The 27,568-nt window shown below is 38.7% G+C and overlaps 1 protein-coding gene across 1 annotated transcript; it reads right to left on the reverse strand.

The window, feature by feature from the left end:
- Nucleotides 1-3,574: 3,574 nt before the first annotated feature.
- LOC115115228 (short stature homeobox protein) lies at nucleotides 3,575-17,601 on the reverse strand. The gene is made up of 6 exons (XM_029643729.2): nucleotides 17,267-17,601; nucleotides 15,362-15,570; nucleotides 8,658-8,715; nucleotides 8,265-8,353; nucleotides 4,941-5,153; nucleotides 3,575-4,574 (listed from the first exon to the last, which is right to left on the reverse strand). Exons 1-6 carry the CDS (start codon nucleotides 17,514-17,516, stop codon nucleotides 4,485-4,487), a joined length of 909 nt encoding a protein of 302 aa, XP_029499589.2. The 5' UTR covers nucleotides 17,517-17,601; the 3' UTR covers nucleotides 3,575-4,484.
- Nucleotides 17,602-27,568: the final 9,967 nt, after the last annotated feature.

Here is a 27,568-nt window from a genome sequence, read left to right on the forward strand (position 1 = left end):
CACACACACACACACACACACACACACACACACACACACACACACACACACACACACACACACACACACACACACACACACACACACACACACACACACACACAGCCCCTATTATTACATTATTATTTTATTTGTGACTTGTGGCCAACATAAACAGCTTTAACATGTTGACAAAGCAGCCATGGCTCATTGCTGGTTGATGGATGGCTGTGTGTGCCTAGCTAATTATTAGTACACATAAAAGGATGCTGTTATTTTCAGACCTGGCCCAGCAGGCCCCAGCCAGAGAGGTCAGTGGGTAAATACAGGCCGATCAGTATGCGTTTATATTGCTCAAACGTGATGTATGTACAAATGAAATGTGCAGAAACCTTATAGGGTGTACAAGCACAACAGCCTTGCTCTTGCTCCAGTTACAGAATCTTACATTTTCAGGTTCCATCTCATTACTATCTCTGTCATTTGAACATAGGGCTTTATACATGTTCGGTTCCAGATTTGGGGCCATGATGCTGGTGTACATCTGGATTTCATAGCGGCTCAATTTTCTCCGCTGGCGTGGGGTAAGATTGGGATCTGATGAGCTTTGATGGCCGACATGAAAACTGCGTAAATGTCAGAGCTGGAATGATATTGATTGGTAGGTTCAACCTGAGACAACCCCTGAGCATCGGCTGTAACCTGTCACGAAGGGCACACAGCATTAATCTACATCAGCTCATAAAGTACCTGGCTATTGCTTCAAGTAAGGGGATCTGGCATACAATTCTCTATTAATGTGTACTACAGTATTCACTTCCGGAATGTTTTAATGACGATAATCATGTTTTGATTTAAAGCCTCTTGTTGTAAGTCACTCAATATATAAGAATCTAATAAATGACTATGATGACTATGACTGTGAAAATTATGCAGAAAAATTAATCCATGCTTTTGTCACTTCTAGGTTAGACTACTGCAATGCTCTACTTTCCGGCTACCTGGATAAAGCACTAAATAAACTTCAGTTAGTGCTAAATACGGCTGCTAGAATCCTGACTAGAACCCAAAAATTTGATCATATTACTCCAGTGCTAGCCTCCCTACACTGGCTTCCTGTCAAAGCAAGGGCTGATTTCAAGGTTTTACTGCTAACCTACAAAGCATTACATGGGCTTGCTCCTACCTATCTCTCTGATTTGGTCCTGCCATACATACCTACACGTACGCTACGGTCACAAGACGCAGGCCTCCTAATTGTCCCTAGAATTTCTAAGCAAACAGCTGGAGGCAGGGCTTTCTCCTATAGAGCTCCATTTTTATGGAACGGTCTGCTTACCCATGTCAGAGACGCAAACTCGGTCTCAACCTTTAGGTCTTTACTGAAGACTCATCTCTTCAGTGGGTCATATGATTGAGTGTAGTCTGGCCCAGGAGTGGGAAGGTGAACGGAAAGGCTCTGGAGCAACGAACCGCCCTTGCTGTCTCTGCCTGGCCGGTTCCCCTCTTTCCACTGGGATTCTCTGCCTCTAACCCTATTACAGGGGCTGAGTTACTAGCTTACTGGGGCTCTCTCATGCCGTCCCTGGAAGGGGTGCATCACTTGAGAGGGTTGATTCACTGATGTGGTCATCCTGTCTGGGTTGGCGCCCCCCCTTGGGTTGTGCCATGGCAGAGATCTTTGTGGACTATACTCAGCCTTGTCTCAGGATGGTAGGTTGGTGGTTGAAGATATCCCTCTAGTGGTGTGGGGGCTGTGCTTTGGCAAAGTGGGTGGGGTTATATCCTTCCTGTTTGGCCCTGTCCGAGGGTGTCCTCGGATGGGGCCACAGTGTCTCCTGACCCCTCCTGTCTCAGCCTCCAGTATTTATGCTGCAGTAGTTTATGTGTCGGGGGGCTAGGGTCAGTTTGTTATATCTGGAGTACTTCTCCTGTCCTATTCGGTGTCCTGTGTGAATCTAAGTGTGCGTTCTCTAATTCTCTCCTTCTCTCTTTCTTTCTCTCTCTCGGAGGACCTGAGCCCTAGGACCATGCCCCAGGACTACCTGACATGATGACTCATTGCTGTCCCCAGTCCACCTGGCCGTGCTGCTGCTCCAGTTTCAACTGTTCTGCCTTATTATTATTCGACCATGCTGGTCATTTATGAACATTTGAACATCTTGGCCATGTTATGTTATAATCTCCACCCGGCACAGCCAGAAGAGGACTGGCCACCCCACATAGCCTGGTTCCTCTCTAGGTTTCTTCCTAGGTTTTGGCCTTTCTAGGGAGTTTTTCCTAGCCACCGTGCTTCTACACCTGCATTGCTTGCTGTTTGGGGTTTTAGGCTGGGTTTCTGTACAGCACTGAGATATCAGCTGATGTACGAAGGGCTATATAAATACATTTGATATGATTTGATTTGACTAAAAAGTAAAATGAGAAATGTAACCCTTCTATGGCCCAAAATCCCTCACAGAGCAATATATATATATATATATATATATTGTTTTGATTAATCTGGAATGGAGTTGTTTAAGTATCTTAAAACTGGAATACAAATATTAATAAATGTATTGATAGTTTGCAAGATGTACATTTCATATTTTGTGAATCAAAAGAAAAACAAGAAAAAACGGTATAGTGATCATGTTTTAGCATGCTTGCAAATGAAATGATAATACTTGTGGACATAACAATTTCCATGGAGCTTAATCAAATCAAATCTCTGAAACGTTTGTAAACTCGGACATGCTACATTTTTAGGCAAACAATGCACAACAGCCACGCATCTCCCTTTGCAAATGTAACATTTAAAAAAAAAACATATACAAATAAATGCAAAGCCATGTAAAAATGTACACTTGAATTTCAACTATTTAATAATTGTATAAACTTTCTAAAATAATAAATAAAAGCACCCACGTGTTTAATTTTAAATGGAGACATTTCTAAACAACAGTTACTGGTGGTTTGTGAACTGAGTAAATGTTGATAAAACATTGTTTGAGGTAGACCTTACAAGGATCTACAGACTCCGAGGCATTATTGACTATGAGATCTGTTTCTCAATGACACAAAAAAAATAACCTTTGAATTTACAAGTGTTCAACATTTTATCCTAGGTGGTAGGCATTATTTATCTACGTTGTATCTTGTTATCTTACTTATCTTACCATGAAACTGCAACTTAAACATGCAACGTTTAATATGTACAGGCCTAAGGCAACACTGCCATGGCTTTGTTGTTCCCATAACATATATTGTAAAATTTGTTCGAATCTTTGGTGGAATGTAACATAAATTCTTTGTCCCATATCAATTATGATAAATTATTTCAAATCCTAGCTTTTCAATTGTTAATTTCTGCAGCATGAAACACATGTGCTCATGTCTACCTAAACAGGCTATTATTGTGTTCTGATGTGTACAAAACTACATTTGAAAACCATTGAATCTCTGGAGTTATGGCATATGATTGAGGATGAGTTCGCAACATAATACAATGCTTTAGGAAAAACAGATCTGTTTGTCAAAGAAATTAGACACACCGATTGTATCAGTGCATGAAATAAATGACTGAAAATCATTTGTTTAAAATGAGCAATGAACAATTTGTTTATTATTATTTTTAAACTTTTTCATATTTACAGTATTGCACTTAAACTGCACAAAAGTGCATTTCAGTTTAACTGATGCTTCCTTCATGTTTTAAAAATTACAAAAAAATTGCAGTTATACCCTTTATCCTTCGAAACGTTTCGTGAACGTCTCTTTTTGATGACATGATAAAAACCAAATTGGTTCCTATTCCCGCCTCATTTAGTAAAGTAGTATCTTCTAGTAGTGCCATTTGTAAACGCACACATACAAAACCTGAAGTGCAAAGAATATCTTAACTTCTATTCCTAGGAAATAGCACTATAAACAGAAAGAAAGAAAGCTAGAGAGAGCGAACAATGTGAGGAGAAAAGCTAAAAGACATTTGGACACATTCCTGGCAACACATATCTTCGTCCTCCGAAAGCAGAAAAAAATAAGGAATTCGAATTGCTTCTTCCTGTCAGTCAAAAGTTTAAAGGAAATCAAACCCAAATGACAATTGACCTTGTGGATGAGGGGTATAGAGGGCGGTTTGAATGGCAGTGATACAACAGAATTGGGGCGTTAGGTCAGATACAACATAAAGGCCAGGCTCCATAATAGACCTGCAGTCCTGCAATCAAACTCATGCACTGGGCAGTGGCAGGAAACAATACAGTGGCCATTTCTTATCTCTTTTTTGTTTGTTTTTTGTTTGTCTTTTTTGTGTGTAAAGTTTAGAGCGGGTCCGATGCCTTGTGTTGTCAGTGTCTTTTCTCACACATGCAACAGTCTGTAAAGTCAACGTGACGGCATCGGATTCAGTGAGGATCTAGTATTTGCACCCTGCTTGCTTGCTTTGACAGTTTGCTTTGTTCTAAAGTCTCCTGGTCTGGTCTGGCCTGGTTTAGCCTGGCCCTGGCCTGGCCCTGTCCTTCAGCTCAGACAGACATCCACATGTGTTTGTATGGTCCTGGACTTGTGATGTGTGCCTGGAGTGGACTGAGCCACTGGCCCCGCAGAAGTCCTGCCTGTTGGGCGAAAAGTAAAAGGAGATTTCATTGGTATTTATTTACCGTTCTCTCTACAAGTGGTTGTTTTGATAGCTGGTTTTGTGACAATTTTCTCGCTCCATCTTCCACCGCCTCCTCCTCCTCTTCCTCCACTTATCCTCTACCCCTCCCTTTACCTGTGTATTTATTTTTCTCTCTCTCTGTCTCTCTCTTACATTCTCCCTCTCAGTGTTTTTATTTTAATTTTTTTGTTTAAGCTATAAGTGTCAGACCCGATCACTGGGGTCAGTCTTGTGTGAGAAGTGGGTTATTATGAGGGCGTGGGGCAAGTGGAGGGGAAGCCTGGTGAGGTCAGAGACCCAGAGCTTCAGCATGTTTTCTTGCCTTGAGTCGGAGATCGGCGATGCTAGAGTTCTTGCTGTTGCTCTTGGCAGCCGCGGCCACGGCCGCCGCTGCAGAGGCTGAGTCCGCTAGCGAGGCGATTGGAAGTCCGAAGGGTGGGGGCGGGAACATCAGGTAGGGTGCGTGCGCTGCCAGGTGAGGGTGCAGGTGATGGTGGGAGTGAGCCACGCTCTCCAACTGGAGCTGGGCCTGAACCTGCAGGACAACCAAAAACAAACCCTAGGTTAGTGAGTCCTTCCCAGCCATTCAGGCTGTGTGTATGTGAGGAGAGCTGAAGGTTTAGGTTACACAGTTTGACACTATTAAATTATCCTTCAAGTTCTACCCCCTCGAAGCTGTTGCTTACTTTGTGTTTTCTTAGAGAATAGTTAGGAAGTGCACTCAGAGTCCTTTTTTCATGTCAGCTATTCTTAAAGTTAATGAATCATACATAACTTCACAAGACACAATGTCCAATTTCACAGCCTGGAATCAAAGTTTTTCTAAGACCCTGCACAGATTTGTCTAATTCACTGAGAACTCCCTCATAACCTTGGAAATATGCAATGTCCTGTTATCCTGATTATGGATTCAACTGCATAAATAAACATTTTGCACCCCAACAACATTCACGTATTTAGAATTATAAATATTTATCCATAAATGTTCCTGAGCAAAGGGAAAGCGAGTCATAAGGAGCATAGAATATCAGTTTTCACATTCTTGGCAATTATTTTGAGAAGTAGGTGAAAATTACACATCCCTGTACTTCAGAGGGAGAGCTACGTTGCCTCTTGCCATTTCTCATGTGTTTCAAACTCCACAGAAAACAAAGAAGTGGATTGCCTTTTGCTTTCTCATCCAACCCAAATAAAACTTAATTTAAGCAACGTATGGTAAACATTTTAAGAGAGAGCGAGCTGTCTTTACCAATTCTTTATTTTGGAAAATCATTGAAATTAAAGTTGTTTAACTGCAAGAGAGAATTAATGTAAACCCTAAAATATGCTTTCTTGGACGTTATTTCATTGCATTACTGCTGACCAGTATTTGTACTCTCACTGCATTGCAGTAACAGGACCCACAGACACGAGGCAGTGCATAAATACCCAGTAGGTTTCTTTTCCTTGGTTACCAAGTGGCACTGTTACCAAACACTCAAAAAAGAGGCCCGATTCCAGATGCATGGATATTAACTTTTCATAAGGCACGGCTAACATTCAAACAAAGGGCCTTGTTCCAAATGTATCAGTACAGACTGTCTGTCAAATTCAGAAGGGATCTCTTAGCGTGATGTAAAGTTTGCTCAACGGATCAGTGAAATGGAACATGGCATGAGGCGCTACGGACGCTTCAGATGCCATATCTTAATTTGACCATCCTGTTGTTGAAGGAATTTTCCTGCACTGCAAGAAATGCAAATTTGTAGTGTATTACAGTTTTTTTATTGATATCCCAATTGGTAGTTACAGTGTTGTCCCATCGCTGCAACTCCCATACGGACTCAGGAGAGGCAAATCAAGAGCCATGCATCCTGCATCCACGACCCTGACAAGCTACACTGCTTTTTGACACACTGCTCGCTTAACCCGGAAGCCAGCCACACCAATGTCTCAGATGAAACACCTTTAGACTGCTGTGCCACTCGGGAAGCCCTTGTATATTCGCGGTTGAAAAAACGCTTTTAAAGTTTTCAATTTCCACTTTTACATTTCAGACTTGCTTATGTCATGCTTCACTTTTCTGCTTTCAAGTTTACTATTTTTTTGACTGAATCCATGGCATTATTTAGAATGCATAATACAGAAGCTTATACTTAAGAAATAAGGCACGAGGGGGTGTGGTATATGGCCAATGTACCACGGGTATATTGGCCATATACCACAAACCCCCTCGTGCCTTATTGCTTAAATATAAGCTTCTGCTAATCAGCATTCAGGGCTCTAACGACCCAGGTTATAATATATTATATAGAACAAATTATTTGAACAACAGTGCAGAAAGAAAGTGCGGTTTCACGTAAAACATTTTTTAAATAGTGTGCATTCAATAGGATTTGACCTCATACCCTCATGTCCCTGAATGTTCCATAGTCCACCTGCTGAGCCATCTGTCAGGTGAAACTACATTTATAAAATCCTAACTATATTGGTAAGTATGGTGTCCAGTAGAGGTTGTGTATGAAAGCAGCTTGGAAACGAAGAAAGCATCGGAACCACAACGAAATCAGAGGGATCTCACATTCTGCTACACATGGTTTGAAAAAACATGTGGTCAAATGAAGCTTCAGACATCATTGATAAAGTGATACACGAATTGGCACACTGCTTCGAAGTTAGCTGCTTAGCGATTTGGTAGCATGCCTCGGAGCTCTGGTTCCAAACGTAACATCACTAACTCTGGCTGGATTCCAGTAGGTTTCCAACTTTGCAAGCCAGCATAATGTGACTTGCAGGCCCGATGTGGCCTGTAAACCAGGTGTTTCCTAACACCAATGGTGATAGGGTAAAACTAGGACATCAAAGTAAGGCCTTACAATGTGTAACATTTTGTCATAAAGTTTCATTTAACGATAACATTCACCAAGATACTAATTTGGTAAAAGCTACAGGCCTTTAAAAGGAAACTAACACTAACAAATACAGTCATGGGTGGTAACCCTGGATTGCTGTCTGTCTCAGGCCTGGTAGAGGTAGTGCTTCTCTCTCAGTACACAGGCCTCATGCCTCCCTCCCTGCAAACGCAGCTCACCATCAATATCCATCAGAGACCTCTCCAGTCTCTGCTTTCATCATCTCTTTTATGTGCTCCCGTTGCCGCGGCGTTCGCTTAATTAGAGCCAAGCTTTTCACAGGGGTGAGGCGGACAACGCAGTGGCCAGGCCTCAAAAACAGACACCGCCAGATCAAATGACTCTCCAACACACATGCACAAATACACCACTCTCAACACACCCCAAAGGTGAAAGGCGTTCTGGGGTTGACTTGAATTGTGCACCCCCCAGCTCCATAGGTTTCTCAATTGCCACCCTAGCCTTTGTACACTGCAACCTATCTCTTTGAGAGATGATTGAGAAGTATGGTTGTTTATATTTTGGGGCTCAATATCAACTACACGTTCTATTGGATTAAAGAGGGGGGAAAGTAGCGTGAATTTGTATGACTACATCAAACCTTTCAACCATGCTAACACATTTAGAAACTATAGCTTTTTGTCAGTTAATGGATGTTAAATATTGACGTTTGCTCGTGTACAATCACTCATGCATGCATTTTCGAGGTAAATAATGAATGTGGGATTCGTCATGAAAAATAGAAAACAAAGCACCTGTTGAAAAGGCATCCGTAGAGCTCCCATGTTGACGTAGGGCGCTACTCTGCAGGCATCCAGATGACTGGCAGTGCCCAGAATGACACCTGGAAAGTAGGAAGAAGTGTCTGTCAGACAGTGAGACAGTTATGTTTGATTATAAGGCAGGCTGAAATGGTTGGTCAAAGTTTACAAGATTCAAATTTTTCATTTTGCACTTGATAATATAATAATTTAACATAATAAAGTACATGCGAGCATAATTATTGTAGGTATTGCACAAAATATAGCAAGCTTTTACATGACACTGAATTATGTGGAATAAACATTTGCAAGTGTAAAAGTACAAGCTTAGTAATCATCACAACACAAATCATTAAACAAATAGATGGATAGTAAAATAGAATTTACCTTTATGCATCTGGTTTTCTTGTTTCCGACATTTTGCTCTTCTGTTTTGAAACCAAACCTGGAAACCAAAATGTAAGCAGTGAATACACAGCAAAATCAATGGTATACATTTAACTGTAGCTTAATTTCAGTGAACATTTGAGTCCCACTGTACTGGTGTTAAAATAAGACTTTTGAAAGTGTTAAAGATTTAACTCCGTTTCAGTGTTCCCCATTTTATTTGGAAAGTGTCAAATGTACATGTACACTAGTTTCAGTGAACATATGAGTCCCACAGAACTGGTGTTAAAATAACACTTTAGAAAGTGTTCAAGATTTAACTTGTAGTGTTCCCCATTCTACACTTAAAGTGTTCAAATGAACATGATTGTGGTGTTTGCATAGTTCTACTGTAGAGAGATATGCAGTGTAAAGCAACACTTGATTTAGAGTAAACTGGACTCACTTTGCTTAGTGCCAACACTGTTACTGAAATTAACAACTGTAGTGTTACAGTAAATTGTTTTGAGGTGTTGTTTTAACACTGTGCGGTGTAAAGCCTAATTTGCATATTTCCCATGGTGCCTTTTCTTTTCAAGTGAATTTTATACTTAAGTTCCATGACTGTATTTGTTAGTGACAGAGACATGTATATCATTTTTTTATTTTTTTTTATTTCCATTTAAAGGCCTGTGGCTTTCACCAAGTGAGTACCTAGGCAAAGGCCATTATTAAATTATAACTCTATGAAAATACATATACAGTACCAGTCAATTTTTTGGACACACCTACTCATTCCAATGTTCTTTATTTTTACTATTTTATACATTGTAGAATAATATTGAAGACATCAAAACTATGAAATAACACATGTAATCATGTAGTAACCAAAATAAGTGTTAAACAAATCAAAATACATTACATATTTTAGAATCTTCAAAGTAGCCACTCTTTGCCTTGATGACAGCTTTGCACGCTGTTGAAAATAGTAAAAATAAAGAACATCCTTGAATAAGTAGGTGTATCCAAACTTTTGACTGGTACTGTATATCATAAGGCCTTACTTTGATGGCCTAATTTTACCCTAACACAATGGTGTTAGGAAGCTCCTGGTTTACAGACCACATCAGGCCCTGCAACTCACATAACGCCAGCTTGCAAAGTGATGTGTAAAACCTATTGGAATCCAGGCAGAGTTAGGCTATCCAACAGTTGGATTTTGTTTAACATGCACCCTGCTTTCAGAATGACTCTCAGGGTTAGGAAAGTTGATAAGAAGACTACCTGAACCATTTAAACTGGAACAACCATTTCAGTAACAGGTGCATTAAATCTGACTGATTGGATTAGTTTAGATACATGTGTTATGTATCTTTGTGTAGCATAAGATTAATCAATCAATGTATATGCAAAAACACAGATATTTAAAACAATCTTAAATAATCTACCTGAATTAGAGAATGCACAGCAAATTTTATTTTAATGATAACATATTTGCTTATGCTACAGGACTCTGTCATTAAAAAATACTGTAAAAGGTGGTTTTCACTCCAAAGGCAAGGCACTTTGGGATATATGAAAATAAGGCTTTACACTAAGCAGTGTGATAATTTAACACTGAAACGTGTGAACCCATATACAGTAGACACTGTCAGTGTTGATTTAACATTGGATAATTTGCTGCGTACAAAATATTGACAGACAATATATGGCCTAACAATAATGTGGACACTAAAATATATGTAGGCCTAGTGCTAAACAAACGGTGCAAAAAAAGGTCACTGTTACTCTGTGTAATCCAACTACGCCCCATTGCTCACCAGGTTGCAGAAGCAGCATAGCCTATTGTTAACTATTATCAACCTAATTCCCCTCCATTAATCCATCATCTCCTCTCCCCTTCGACCCCAGTTATGATTATAATTTACAGTAGCGGGATTCGCGATTAGATGACCACAAAGGGCGCTGTCTAATTATTCATGGTTCCGCAGCCATTTTACACAAGTGAACATCATTAAAGGCGTTTGGATTGGACTGCAATAATACGTTTGTCGATAAAGTATGCATTATTGACTTTGCCTGCCCACAGATGATTAAATAAGAACGTGTTCTTAACTAACTTGCCTAGTTACATAAAGGTTAACTAAAAAAAAAAAAAAAAAAAACTCAATCTGTCACTACATTGCATATTGCAAACAAATGTTTGTCTAATGTTGTGTTTAGGAATAGGCTATTATGGCCTATTATTAGCCTGTTTCCTATTATTATTATTATAGGCTATGGCTATATCATTATTCTTATACTGCTAATTATATTATTTGATTGTTTTAGGCGTGGCTATATCACGAGGTGTATTTAATTAGTCTACTTTTTAATCACTACTGTTTTTGTTCCTCAAAGGTCTATATTAACACAACAACTACAAATAAATCAAAAAGTATACAGCTCAGGATCAATTCCAATTAGCCTACGTACCAGAATGATAATCAAAGTGAACTACACTGGTTGCGACAGTAATTTCACCATTAAGGACCACTCAATGATGCGCTTCACAAACACCCTAATTTAATTTCCTTTGGATTTTTATTAGAGACAGTGAATAATTACATTTAATTTAGCTCTGCACCAGACACCTAAATATATTAGTCGTAGGGTTAATCAAATTACTCCGCGCTCCTCACCAAGCTCTCATAACTTTCCATTAGATTCCCGACAGCTGCGCACGGCGTAGGACTTCTGTTTCGACACCTACGTGCAGGTTCTATACCCTTCTATCTACCACATTCCTGCCGGACAATTTTCTTCAGATTCATTTGGGTTTTCAAATCGAAAACCAGTCCCATAGCCATGAACAGGAGAGGCTGCGATTATGTTTTTAAATGTGTGTGGTTTTGGCCCTAACTGCCGATTTCAGTCCATTAAATAGCCCTATGTGTTTGTTGATAGTGTGTGTTATTGTTGTAAATATTTATCCCACTGCGTTTTAGCAGGTACGGCTAAATGTTGCCATATCCTGTTAACCAGAATTTTATTTAGGCCATTTACAATTACATTTTTGTTTTATGTTGCGCTTGCAAGCCGTTACTGGGTGTAGATTTATAATATTACTTATTCCTCCGATTAGATCTCAGAACATGAGGTGTCCCACCGACTGAGTTGCAGCAGAATTGAATTAGCCTATTTCTAATCCATTTTTAAGGGAACAGTATATCAAGCCAATGCCACATATTACAAAGACAACACGGGAGGAAAGGAGGTGACTGACATATAGCCTACACGGGTGCCCCCTAAGCACTCGTACAATCTCTTCATACATTTTAATGATGTGGTGAGATCTTTCCGAAGCACATTATTATTGTTATTCATTTTTTATTTAACCTTTATTTAACTACATAAACAACTTTTCTTCTACAATAATCTGCCAGGAGACAGGTTTAAATTCACCCAATGCCACTTTGAACAACTATGATGTGGCAATGGCTGTAGGTGTAATTGTATTTGCTTTAAAGCAACAGTATTTTGGTAGGTCTGTCTAATATTTCTTTTTAAATAGGCCATTGTTATCATGACATGCATTTGCTTGATCATTTATTCAAGGCAAAATAAATAAATACAAGTTTAACAGTAACCAGTACAGTATTATTATTATTAGTAGTAGTATAATTATTGCGCTATTATTGGTCTGTTATTGTACCTGATACCATCCATGAGAAGTATTTGCCAGAAATGTAATTTAGAAACATTGCCAAACTAATTTCACCGAGGTCGTGAGGTCAATCTGTGTGATAAACTCATGTGGCTTTCCACAATATCGAGTCAGTTACATCCACACAGTTTACTGAATCTTATATCGCATGATATGTTTGTCTCGTTGCATCTGGTGTGTGTAGGTTACATCTCGGTATAACTGGGCCCCAAGAGAACAGGCAGGGCTAACCAAAAATAATATTAGGCCTATAGTTTATTAAATTAATCATAACCAGTGACAATTGCAAGTGGGTGAATAATTGATATAAAAACAGAAACCTCAGCGCTATCTTGTTTATAAATCTGAATATGCATTGTCTTTAACGTGCACCGGAAACGATTGTCCTAACGTGTTTATCTCACGAAATTTAAGGAAATAAAATAATTTTAAAAAATGTAATAGTAAGACGCTGTTTCAGAATGAATATACCCCAAACCTGACAGGTCAGTAATTTGATTTATTTAATTATGAAATCAATGTGAAGTAACAACTTTCAAAAGATTTCACCTTTACCAATATGACAACATACATTTTATAGGTAAGTCAAAGTGTATCTAAACATTCAATATTTTTATAGCCACATAGTTTTTAAATTGTATGCTTATCAATATGGTTTGTAGCAGGCTGTTGCATTGCAAACCCATACATTTTGGCCGTATAGCCTTCTGCAACGTGTTTCATTTGTGACCATACATAATTCCTGATCTAGGCCCTACATTACATCCATCTTACCCATATAGGGCCGCTTTACACTACACTTCTTTGACAACACAAACTAGGTCCAACAGAGACACTTGTGTAGTGTAAAGAGAAGGCTCTAGATTCAAATATATCTTTAGGAGATGTCTCCCACACAACCTCCGGAGTTAGTGTGGGACATCTACACCCAGCAGCCACACCACATACACATACCACATGTCCATGCAATAATTACCGCAATTACCTTAATAATTAATGCAATGATTTACAAATGTGTGGATATTTTACAGTCTTTAATTTTGAATTAGGCCAGTAAACCACACGTTTTTCTCTGTTAGCAAAATTCAAAATTAAAGGCCGTACGATGTCGACACATGTGTGAATCATTGCATTAATTAAGTGTGCAACATCATGTGCAATATGGTTTAGATGAGAAGCTCCTGTATAGTTTGAATTGGATTTACGGTATACTATCACACATGACGCACGAATTTGCCTTTGGCCACACCACAACTAAGGCTAATGTAAACAGAAAAGTTGCAAATCTGATGTTGAAGAGAGATAGCTCTCACTAGACATATTTTACTCATGTAATCCACTCTTATTGTGAAACACGAATTACAGTAGGCCTCATTTTCTTGAATCGCCCCTTATAATTATCCACATGCCACTGTCTCTGGACGTGTCAATCTGACAAACTCTCACGCATTTTTTTCTAACATGTCCAGAGCCTCGTTTCCCAGTTACCATGTAATTTAAGCATTATGATGATCGTACCAGATGCATCGGTATTTGCGAGCCAACGTTTTAAGTGTCCCAAAGAAGCACGTAGAACGTTCCCTAAATGCATCGTTAGACCATGTGTAGATACTGATAGGATCGAAAGAAAAGTATCGCTGTTCTCGCATCAGTTTACCTTAACTTTATAATTATTGATGACGGGTCAGCTCATAGAGAGTTACTGTATTACCACCTATGGATGTAAATAGGCTATTGAGGCGGCTTATTATGCTTACCCAATAATAATGTACTAAATCACAAGATTGGGTACATCATTGCGCACATGTTGTTACACATCGTGAAACACATTGAGGAAAGAATTACAACCTGTAGCCCAGTCGCCAAATGTTAACACAAAATTGATTGAACATTAAATTGATTTCGTGTTCTTTAAACAACAGGAAGTATATTGTACACTCAACTTTCCTGCCAGTTCTTGACTATGGTAACACCATTTACCAGAATGAAGCCGCCACTAGGCTACTCTTAAACCTTTGGATGCCGTCTAGCACCCTTCGTTTTATCACAAGTGACAGTTTTAATAATCATCACTGCATCCTGTATCAAAAGGTTGGCTGGTCCTCATTAAAGTCGCGTAGGCCGCTCCACTAATCTTTTTTTGTCTACAAAGCTCTACTACACAAGTTTCTGACTGACCTAACTTCGTTGTTGAAGTATAAAAAACATGTTACCAAACCCGTTCACATGGTTGGTTAACTCTTGAGGTTCCTCGGGTCTCGATCAAATAAGATACACCTGCTTTTAGATTTAATGCAACTCACCGCTGGAACAATTTAGAAAACCCATTACAATTGGATGTTCGTTCAGGTCGTTCAGGACCTAGTAGTTTAGGAATGAATGTAACTGTTTTCCTTACTTTTTGTGTTGTGCTTTATTTTTGAATTTACATTGTATTGATTGCTGTTTTGTTTCATATTATATTTGGTTGTTGTGTTGACTCTCGATGTTTTTTTTCTCCTGAATAAATAAATAACACCAAATGTAAATAGTCCTAGCCTATATAGGCCCATGTAGCCTAACTTTTAATGCAGTCATCTCGATTTTCATTTGAAGCATCAAATTATCAAATTGTAACAATTGCAAATAATTTGGCAACTTTGTAGGCTATTTGTAGTTAACTTTGCTCAGAAGTTAGCGGCATTCACAGTCAGACCGATAGCCTAAACATCTTGATTCTGTGTTAAGCGAAGATCTTCTCTGAACCAAATGACATGGAAGGGCAAAAAAGCATCTAAGAAGGTAAGAATGTTCTGAAAATGATCTTAACGCTACGAAGGCTCTGTGAAACGAGGCCTACAACAATCCTTTATGCTTTCCGCTCAAAAGCGCAACCTTTTTTGCCCACGTTTTTTTGAACAAAACGTTGATGAAAAGTAGGGACAGACCTTTCTAGGGTTTTGTCCAAAAGCGTATACCTTTATCCCTACAGCTTTATATTTATGGTTTTCACTTTCAGTTGATAGAGACCGGGTGTTACCTGCACTCTTGCCTCTGACAGTCCCAGCCTCTGGCTCAGCTCTTCCCGCATGAAGGCGTCGGGGTAGTGAGTCTCGTCGAACAAGCGCTCCAGCTCGTTGAGCTGTTCCAGAGTAAAGTTTGTCCTGCTCCGCCGCTGCTTCAGTTTGCTCTGTGCGTCCTCGTCCTCAGACTTTACGTCCTCCTTCTTCTCTTTACACTCATATATCCCTGCGTGAACACACGTTTTAAAATACAGTACACCTCTAGATTAAACACTCTAGATTAAACATAACAAACGCTTATACCTGCACCTGCAACTACTCTTACTCACACTCACACTCACACTCACACACACACACACACACACACACACACACACACACACACACACACACACACACACACACACACACACACACACACACACGTGTGTATATTTACTTGGTGGGATATATAGTAGGTGTTATGGTAGCCAGCCAGAGAAAGAGAAGAGAACATTTTTCAGAAGCTCGATCTCTATTGGTCAAAATACAATTTACAAATGTATTTAGAAATAAATTACCAAAATGCAGGCTATATTATTTTGAACATGATTCACACCCATTATGATATCCTCGATCATAAAAGCATGTAACGTTCAGGTCTAATTATAATTTCCTCAATGGCATTTAACAGACTGCACATGGCACCTTTATTGGCAGGAATGCCCTGCCGAAAAGCAACAATATTCACTATCTAAAACTGAGCATGGCTATACCCAACACCAACCATTATATGCTATTATTTGATTATTGATTAATGTGATTATTATTTTGGAAAATTATAGTGGTCATTGTTTTACAGTAAGTTGTGAATTGTATTTTTTTAATGATTATATATATATATTTCTTCTAGATTGAAAAAAAGACATTCCTCGAGTTTGTAACCTATTAGCCCAATTGTCGTGAAATGTTTTATATGATATCATAGGCCTATCTATCATACAACAAACCATTTCCATGGCAGTTAAACGTGTAAACCTGATAAATAACTTAACTTAGTGTGTATAAAAGTCTATAAATCTGAATATTTCACAAGATTTCACAAGTTAATAGTTTTTACTTAAAAGACAGTTATGTTCAGATAGTTATTGATGACAGGTTATAAACATATTATTACCGGGTCCAATGTCTTGGTATATCATTAATATCATCATCATATTTTGCCTGTAACAATTTTTTTCCCATCATTATATACGGACCTATAGACGGACCAATTGTGTGCTATACAAAAAGGTAGTGGATAACTTACATCCAAACACTGATAGGCCTATTACAGTGCAAGAGCATGCATCCAACTTCGAGGTGCACGGGATAATTTTGTGTATGAAGTTATTTGTAGGTCTATATGTGTTATGTCATGTAAATGAAAGCAAGAAGCACTTCATATAGGTGAACAGTCCAAATAAAAATGTCTGGTCCATTGAACGAGAGATTAAAATGTAAATTATTAGGCTAATTTGGCAGAAGGGAAAGTATCACTCCTGTTCATTGTGCGGTGGAAACATTGCTGAGGCCTATCATGAATCTCATCGCCATCAATACGTGATTATTCATCGATATGATTTGCTATTTAATATGCAACAATGATCGACAGCAGTGAGATAATATTGATATTATATAGATTACATTCAAAATAGGCTATTATAGAGAAAAGTGTTTCAAAGAATCTACAAATTACTACGACCTGTGTTTACGAGATACCTTCAACAATAACTGCAGTAATCGAAATGTTTTCGTTACAGTTTTGAGCGTGTCAATGTTTTGGCCACAATACCTTTACAATCGATGTCTGTTATTGTTAAAACCAAGGGCTTGATCCGTGTAAGAATGCGATGCATCTCAGCCATTCACGCTACAACTCGAGCGGGTGGATAAAAACGTACCTTCTGTGGCCCTTGAAACGTTAAACTCCTTGAGTTTTTCTTTCTCTAGCTCTATGTGCTCCTTGAATAGATGTACTGGGAAGTGGTTGCTGCCTTCCGTTATGTCCTGTAGACTTGTCTCCGAGTTCCCCAGCTCCCTTGCCCGCGCCAAGCCACTCTCCAAAACTTCCCTGTACGTGATACTCTCCTTACTGCTCTCCTTGGTTTTCTGGTCGAAAGATTTCGAGACGAACGCTGTAAGTTCTTCCATGGCCGCTCAGTGGTCCTGAGCACCGAAATCCACTTTAAAATTACCTATATAACCGTAGCAGTCTGCTCGTAGAGCGCTCCGTCGTGATATCACTCCTGCTGTTATGATTGTGTTTTTGAGAGCACACTATTTATACACCGCCACCTCAGCCCAGCCCCCATCTCTGTGTCTTGGGCAATTATGGGCTGCTCGACTTGTCTGAATTCAACTTTCAGCAGCTTCTCCAGAAATCAATGCTTCGACGGAGGCGGTTAATTGAATTACGGGTCATTAAAATGCCTAAGGTGCCTTACGGCGAAAAGCGTGCGAGATCTGTAGGCCCATGTTTAATTAATTCAACGATAATTTCATTAACGTGATTATGAAATGTGAATACGGAGTGGTTGGGTTTGCTCCTCCTGGTGTTGCTATTTGTTTGAGCTGACAAGTAAGAATTAAAATCACAATAACATCAACAACAATCATAATATAATACATATGCTCCAACTATTGGGATTTACAATTCAGTGGAAAGCATTGGCAACAGACTAGTGATGCTGTATGAGCTTCCTACAATTGTGGTCCATGATTCGAGTACAATTACCCATACTTTCTCTAGGGATAATTATATTTAGGCTATATGATGCATAGGCTATATCATATAATTCATTTTGTTTTGCAGGTGTGAATCGTGTGACAATAATTCAAAATAGGCTGCAGTCCACACATTTTCTGAGATTGTAATTCACTTTGAAATATTTCCAAATAAATAACATGCCAATGATTATACAAATTCTAGAATTTCCTTAATGATAGGCAACAAATACTGGTTTCCGACGTTTTGGAGAACAAATAAAAATTCCATGTTATTTGACTTTTGTAATGGTAATTTCGTCATAAACTATGAGTGAGTAAATATTTACGAGTACAATGCATCTATTATTAGTGAAGGAAATACATGCATAAAAGGTGATTGCCAGAAAATCGGCTAACATTCCCCCGTCAATTTATAGGGGCTTCTACTTCCAATCAAATTCAACAAATCTCAGTGACTTTACATATCTGTTTGCTCAATCTGAAGTTGGCCTAGACATTTTGTTCATAATTCATATTATTGAAACACCTCTGGGAGTACTAAGTGTTAAACGGTATGTTTCTTAAAATGCATTGATAATCAATAACATTACATGTGGTGTGAAATGTTCCCTTATTTATAACTAGGATTTTCATAGAAATAGATGTTGGCTATAATAGCAGAACATTATCTAAAACGCATGTACGGGTCCAGCTCAGAAACACAAAAGACCGAGAGAAGAGAGCTGTCCCTGGGGTTTTCTACCCGGAGAGCCCCGGCAGTGTGAAAGCGCTCAGTGAAGCTGTGCTCTTTAAGTGCGTGTTTTGATATCTCTCCATTTATCACAAAACCCGTCTCACATCTCAGTGGCCGACGCGCGCAGGCAGAGGGACTTCCCCCGTGCCATGAACTGCGCCCTTTGTTGTTAATGAACGTAAATCCTCCTCACAGCATAATTCGGTGTTCCGAGTCTCCACATTGAATACTTAGACTTGTAAAGGGATGTGCGTGTGTGGTCAATAACGAAATACATCCTAATTAGTCTCACATAACCATAACACTAACTTTTTCTGCAATGGGATGAAAACTCATCACAACCCATTCTTAAAATCATCACAATATTGGTTGCTATCTTCAAACATAAGCTATATTTCAGTATTAGTAAACCATTAGGCTAAGTTATACATCCTATATTTCAGTTTGTGTCGAGGGTTCAAAAGAGCCCAACAACTAATAAAGGTGATACAGCAGGTGAGAGGGTACCATGGCTGTTTTAGAGGTGCTAGGTTACCAAACTCTCACTATAGGTGCTCTACAGGATGAATCATGAATGATATTAAAATTGCTTGCATTAGCCTATAACAACATAGTAATTGTAGGCCAATTGAATGAAAACAACATAATTTATGTGGGTAGTGAAATATTAATATTTAGGATAAAAACATCGAAAAGTAATGTAATCTTGTAAATGTAATGTAAAACAACAACAACAACGTGTGACATATTTGAAAATGTGGTTCCAGTCATCTAACATGCATTTCAAACTAGGGTTTCCTCTTCATCAGCAGGATCTTAATTGTGAAACTTCAAAGTTATTCTTTTTTTTCTAAACGTTTGAATATTAGTGAGTGCAGTCCAATTGAAGTGGAGTATCCACATGTGGAGCCAAATCAACAAACGCCATCGACCAGCGCAAATCGAAGAGTGATGTTCTATACACAGAAGCATTCATGTCACCTGGTCGCCATAGTTTAGTGGCGCAACATCCTTAAAGGGGCACGAATCATATTCTCCCTTTACTTATATGTCCAACATTTTCACCACCGTCTGTTCAGTACTTCTTAATAGGGTATTTTATTTCACTAGTGTGGCAAAGAGTATCCAAGGCAAGTCAGGAGAGTCATTCACCTATACTGTAGCCAGTTGAAAGTTATGTGACCTATTGTACTATAGCGGAATAATATGACTTTCCTGATATCAAGTGTCTTTGCCCATATGGAGTTTCAACCAAGTCTTTTAGGTCACATGTTAACCTCTATTTACCTATTCTATTTACTAGGCCTACATTATATTGTCAATGTATACAAACATGTAGGATTATTATAACTAGGGGTTCACAGCGAATTTCACTTAAACCTTCATATTCGAAGCTCACTTAAACCAGCCAGGTCACCCATGATTACAAATCAGTTTTCCACGTCCATCCATGTCTGAGGACCTCCGGAGATGATATAGAAACCGGCCACTAGGGGCAACCACAAGCACTGTTACCTTCAAGTAGGTATTGATTTTGATAGAGTGTTGTGGACAGGGATGGATGATGGGTGTAAGCATCTGCCTCTGATTCCAATGGTTGCAAATTCAAATCCACCAATACAAAGTCCTTTCTTATATTCAGAGTTAATAAGAATCTGGAGTAAATGTCTGAACTTAACCCTATTCTTCAAAATTCGGGTTAGGGTTAAACTTACCCTTAGACACTTTGAAATTTGACGTTTGAGAAACATGGATGAACATTTAATTCTGACGTGAGACTGTGAGAGCTGGTAGACTTAAACCATAATATGCACAGCCACACTTGACCTAGAGACTTAAAACGTTGTACTGTGCTATTCAGACCCCTTGACTTTTTACACATTTTGTTATATTACAGCCTTATTCTAAAATTGATTATTCATTTTTTCCTCATACATTTTCAGACAATACCCCATAATGACAAAGTGAAAACAGGTTTTTTGACGTTTTTGCAGATTTATTCAATATACAAAACAGAAATACCTTATTTACATAAGAATTCAGATTCTTTGCCATGAGACTCAAAATTGAGCTCAGGTGCATCCTGTTTCCATTGATCATCCTTGAGATGTTTCTACAACTTGATAGGAGTCCACTTGTGGTAAATTCAATTGATTGGACATGATTTGGAAAGGCACACACCTATATATATATATATATAAGGTCCCACAATTGACAGTGCATGTCAGAGCAAAAACCAAGCCATGAGGTCGAAGGAATTGTCCGTAGAGCTCCGAGACAGGATTGTGTCGAGGCACAGATCTGAGGAAGAATATCAAAAAATGTCTGCAACTTTGAAGGTCCCCAAGAACACAATGGCCATCATTCTTAAATGGAAGAAGTTTGGAACCACCAAGACTCTTCCTAGAGCTGGCTGCCTGGCCAAACTGAGAAATTGGGGAGAATAGTCTTGGTCTGGGAAGTGACCAAGAAAGAACCCAATGGACACTCTGGCAGAGCTCTAGAGTTGATCTGTGGAGATGGGAGAACCTTCCAGAAGGATAACAATCTCTGCAGCACTCCACCAATCGGGCCTTTATGGTAGAGTGGCCAGATGGAAGCCACTCCTCAGTAAAAGGCACATGACAGCCCGCTTGGAGTTTGCAAAAAGGCACCTAAAGGACTCTGACCATGAGAAACAAGATTCTCTGGTCTGATGAAACAAAGATTGAACTCTTTGATCCGAATGCCAATCGTCACGTCTGGAGGAAACCTGGCACCATCCTTGCGGTGAGGCATGGTGGTGGCAGCATCATAATGCTGTGGGGATGTTTTTCAGCGGAAGGGACTGGGAGAATAGTTAGGATCGAGGGAAAGATGAACGGCGCAAAGTACAGAGAGATCCTTGATGAAAACCCTCAGAGTGCTCAGGACCTCAGACTGGGGCGAAGGTTCACCTTCCAACAGGATAACGACTCTAAGCACACAGCCAAGACAATGCAGGAGTGGCTTCGGGACATGTCTCTGAATGTCCTTGAGTGGCACAGCCAGAGCTCTGATAATAGCTGTGCAGCGAAGCTCCCCATCCAACTTGACAGAGCTTGAGAGAATCTGCAGAGAAGAATGATAGAAACCCCACAAATACAGGTGTGCCAAGCTTGTAGTGTCATACGCAAGAAGAATCCAGGCTGCCAAAGTTGCTTCAGCAATGTACTGAGTAAAGGGTCTGAATACTTATGTAATTTTTTTTTTTTTTTTCATATGCAATTTTTTTTGTTTTTTTGTTTTTGCTTTGTCATTATGGGGTATTGTGTGTAGATTGATGAGGGGAAAAAAACAATGTAATGCATTTTAGAATAATGCTGCAACAAAATGGGGAAAAAGTCAAGAGGTATGAATACTTTCCGGATGCACTGTACGCACAGTAGGTCTTTTCTCATGCTGAACAAATTTCCCTCAAGGACCCATAAGGTTTGTCAGGATATATTTTCTTCCCTCTTGGAACATTTTGAAAAAAAACTTTTAAAAAAAAATCGGAATAAATAAAAAAATCTTCTCATGGACTGAAATTCAGATTCACTCCTAACTTCATCTTTGGCCTCATCACAGTAGTCCCTAAAGTGTTTGAGATAATAACGTTGATACATACAAAGATGGCGACACTATACCACTATTTGCATATTTGCACAAACACTAATATGTTAAAATATACTGTACTAAAATTACAAAAATCTTCTCATGAACCATAGGACCAAATGACACCACATTTGGAATGTAGGCCTACTGCACATGTATTAACTTAGTTTGAGCTAAGGTATTGGTAAAACGATTGCTGAGTTATTGTAAAATCAGATTTAACATGTCCATTTAAACCACTGTAAATCTACTCCACAGTGGCTTATTAAAACTTGTCATCGCTATCATGGACGTCCCTAAGATAAACCACACTGAATTTGGTATTGATATCTCAAGAACAAGGAAACTATTAACAACTCATTCTTTGCATATGTAATGCAGATGCTCATAACCAACTGCAATGATCTTCTCCATATGAACAATATGCCAGATTCACTCCAAATGTTGTATTTAGACTCATTACATCAGTCTACTGGTTTTGAGAAAAAAATTGTTGCTGCATTCAAATATGGCTGCACTGCACCTATAGATGTGCTTAACAAGTCGCACAATAAGTTGAATGGACTAACTCTGTGTGCAATAATAGTGTTTAACATTATTTTTGAATGACTACCTCATCTCTGTAACCCACACATACAATTATCTGTAAGGTCCCTCAGTCGAGCAGTGAATTTCAAACACAGATTCAACCACAAAGACCAGATAGATTATCCAATGCCTCGATAAGAAGGGCACCTATTGGTAGATGGGTAAAACTATAAAAAGCAGACATTGAACATCCCTTTGAGCATGGTGAAGTTACACTTTGGATGGGATATCAATACACCCCGTTACCACAAAGACACAGGCGTCCTTCCTAACTCAGTTGCCGGAGAGAAAGGAAACCGCTCAGGGGTTTCACCGTGAGGCCAATGGTGACATTAAAACGGTTACAGAGTTTAATGGCTGTGATTAGCAGAAAACTGTCCTGCATACAAAGCCTTATGTTTGGGGCAAATCTCACACAACACATTACTGAGTACCACTCTTCATAATTTCAATCATGGTGATGGCTGCATCAGGCTATTGGTATGCTTGTCATCACCAAGGACTGGTGAGGTTTTTTAGGATAAAAAGAAAAGGGAAAGAGCTAAGCACAAGCACAACCTAGTTCAGTCTGCTTTCCAACAGACACTGGGAGACAAATTCACCCTTTACCAGGACAATAACCTAAAGCACAAGTTCAAATATACATTGGAGTTGCTCACCAAGATGTCCTTGAATGTTGCTGAGTGGCCTAGTTACAGTTTTTACATAAATCGTCTTGAAAATCTATGGCAAAACTTGAAAATGGCCTTCAAGCAATGATCAACAACCAATTTGACAGAGCTTGAAGAATGTTGAAAAGAATAATGTGAAAATATTGTACAATCCAGATGTGTAAAGCTCTTAGAGACTTACCAAGAAAGACTCACAGCTGTAATTGCTGCCAAAGGTGTTTCTAATATGTATTGACTCAGGGGTGTAAAAACTGTATAAATGAGACATTTCTGTATTTTATTTTATATTAGCATTTTTTTTAAAACTTTGTCATTAAGGGTTATTGTGTGTAGATGGGTCAATTTAATTGTTTGTAAAATCAATTTTGAATTCAGGCTGTAACACAACAAAATAATGTATAAAATAAATAAATAATAAATAAAATAATGTGGAATAAGTCAGGGGGTATAGACACTTTCTGAAGGCACTGTATACTAGAATATATTCTATTCCAAACAGTCTGAGAGAAGGGGATAGCCTACCTAACATAAATCAAACCGGCTGAAATTGAAAACATATTATTGTTGAGAGTTAATGGTACACACAAAAAAATAAATAATTTAATCAATAAAATAAAAACTATTTCCTGTAAGAATCATCCATCTGTTTTCATCATTTTGTAATTTTCCCATAAATCGATGCCAGACATCTAGCCTATAACGTGCCCACGTCTCTTTCGCTACATATATAGCTATGAATTGAGGTAGCCTAATTGTCATGTTTGACACACATTTCTATTGTAATATACACCGCAGACATTTAGTTAATAACAGCCTTACTACACTTTTAAGTCAAGTTTGAATTCTTTGTGAGGAGTGTAAAAATGTATTTTGTGAACACAGACGTTTCTTCTCCTTATAAGAGTCAGTATTACCCCTTCTGTTTGTTTGGCATTGGAAACGGCAGGCTGAATAATCATTTGAGCACCTGTGATCAATCTGGGCTCCTCTACATTAATGCAGCCTAATAGGACCCAGTTGCACTGTTTATTCATTTCCACCAATGGATGGCTAAAAGAGAAGAATCTACATGTTCAACCATCGATATAAGATGACTGTTCACTTTTCCAAGATGATTATAGGTGGAAAAAACTGTCGCCCTTTTCATAATGGTGTAAGCCACCAGGGCATTATTTAGCCCACAGTATAACGTGGCCAATTGATGCAGTGGTTTTGTATTTTTACTGAGTACCAAGGTTAGGGTAACCTTTGGCATCTGTGACAGCTTGGGGTCCTGGGAAAATACTGAGTAGACTCTCCTCACATGCAGATGCTCCAATTTTTTGAAAACAAAAACATGCATGGGCTGGCAGTAGTTTGTAAACAAAGATACACTTATAATGATTTACTAGGTGAATGCAGAAGATGACAAGAAATTAAATGAAGCAAAGAAAGGTATCTTCATAATAAAGTAATTATATGGCAAATATTTGCAAACCAGCATGTTTTAGGTGAACAGATTTAGCTAACGACTGTCAAAGACATTTACAATTTTAATTGAATAAACTATACCAATATAAAATAAGTATATATATATATATATGTGTATGTTTTAATTTCTCTGAATCATAATCCAGCCAAATCATGATATATGGCAGATTGTGTTTCCTAAATGTCAGTGAGCTATCCATTTACAAATCTTCAACAAATTGACCTTATTCACTGTCAAATCATCATCTTTGCACAGGGCAGGGAGTAGGTAACCTGCAATATCAATACGTTAAGACATCCGGTACTCTAGAGATCGATAGTTCAATGATGTACCCCAAAATGCTTTGAGATATGCTAGCTTCAAAGGAATGCCCACTGAACAGACACACCGTCTCATTTAGTATGGCATCTGTTGGTTTCTGCCTCTCCAGATTTTTAGGACAAGTGCCAACACCAACTGTACTGTACTGTACTACAGCTACAGTATACTCTGTTCTGCTCTCATTTGCGCTGGTCTGCTCTGCTCTCAGTTTAAAAACCGGGAAGAGGAGCATAAGGACAACATTGAACCCATCTTTTACATAATTCACGGTCACACTCCACACTGAATAATATGTTACATGGGATTCTACATTCTGATGTAACTACAGTGTTGCCCCTTTCAGAATATTTATTCTAATTCTGAAAGTACCTGATAAACATGTAAATATGAACACAGTTATTTTGGATTTATCCTCTGGTAACAGACTGTTCTAATGTTCTGAATATAATTTCAGGGGAGTGTTAATTACAGTCAATATTAACGGTGTTTGTTTATGAAAGGCCTGTTGCCTGTCTTGAGGCTTTTAGACTTGTATTGGGTATTTGCTGTTTTATTTGGTGCCTTCATTTAGGCCTCCCACCATTACTAGAGAGCCAGTCTGTAGAGAATAGGCTACAGAGTATAGTATCTGTTGCCATCTGGTTTGAGGGCAAAATAATTCAACGTGGCAAAAATACCAGATTCTGCTGAACATTAGTGTACAAAGCAGTGGGAGGCCGTGGGGGAATATCTTGGTCTCTTTGGATTGTTATTTTTCCTCATGTATTTTCTGTCTGCTATTTTCCCACAGGGCAAAGAGGCCTCAGATTCAAAGAAGGCATGACATTTACATTATACCCTGAAGTATATAGCATATTTGCAGGAAAAATACAGTAATCTATTGACAATTCTTCAAAATCAAACATCGCCCTCTCGGCTCTCACTTGCTCTCTCTTGCTCTCATCTACTGAACATCCTTATCAAGTTTTGTATTTATCCATTTATTTATCTCCTCACATCACTCTCTGTCGCCATGAATCCCTCCTCCCTCCAGTGGTGGGTTGTGATGTGTGCATTTTACATTTGAGTCATTTAGCAAATGCTAAAGTTACTTATAGAGTTAGAGTTACTTATAGTTAGTGCCCTCATCTTAAGGTAGATAGGTGAGACAACTAGAGATTTCTGGAGATCGATTCCACAAGTAAAATCTACCTAACTCAGTGGAGACCGGAGGGATCTCCACAATTAGTTCTCCCTGTGATTTGGTCTGGTGACTCGTATTTCTGTAATTTAACAATGACTTAATTAAGGTATGGCGGAAGTTTGCTCAAGAGGGCTTTATAAACAAAAAGAGCAGCGCATTAATCTACGAGATTTAAGAGAGGGCCAGCCTGCTTTCTGATACAGAATGCAGTGATAGGTTCAGTACCAATCACAGTAATAAATCGTAGAGCTCTATGATAAACTGCATCCAATGGCTTCAATACTGTGGCAGCTGCATTCATATAGACGATATCGCCATAAACTAAAGGCAGAACAACTGTCAACTGAATGATTTTCTATTTAACGAATGGCATGCCCTATTGTATAAAGTAAGCCCATTTTAACTTACTCATTACAATGCTTTTTGAAAGATAGCTTTTCATCAGTCCAGATATGTATATGCGGGGACACAATCAATGTGATAACCATCCTATGCACATATGCATAAATCATCAGATACTGTACTTTTGGAAACTAACATATACTTAGTTCTACTTCCATTAAGAACCAGTTTTATTTCAAAAACAAGCTTTCTGCTAAGAAAAAATGGCAGATTGCAGTTCTGAAAGAGCCTTGTCAACAGAAGGGGCAACAAAATCCACAATTTTGGCAACGAAAATGTTTCCCAACGAAAATTTGAATTTCTATTGGTATTCAGGTGGGTCCCTCCCTTTTTTTGTCTCATTCGCTTCCGCTTGCTTCCGTTAAGTTCCTTGTGAATACACCCCTGTTGTTAGGGTTAGTAGCCAAACAGACCTCCAGGAAAATAAATCATAATAATGAATACAAATCAATACTATAAGTTATAAATTATATACATTGTGGCGTTTTATCC

This window comes from Oncorhynchus nerka, linkage group LG3 (genome assembly GCF_034236695.1).
Source record: "Oncorhynchus nerka isolate Pitt River linkage group LG3, Oner_Uvic_2.0, whole genome shotgun sequence".
NCBI classification, from domain to species: domain Eukaryota; kingdom Metazoa; phylum Chordata; class Actinopteri; order Salmoniformes; family Salmonidae; genus Oncorhynchus; species Oncorhynchus nerka.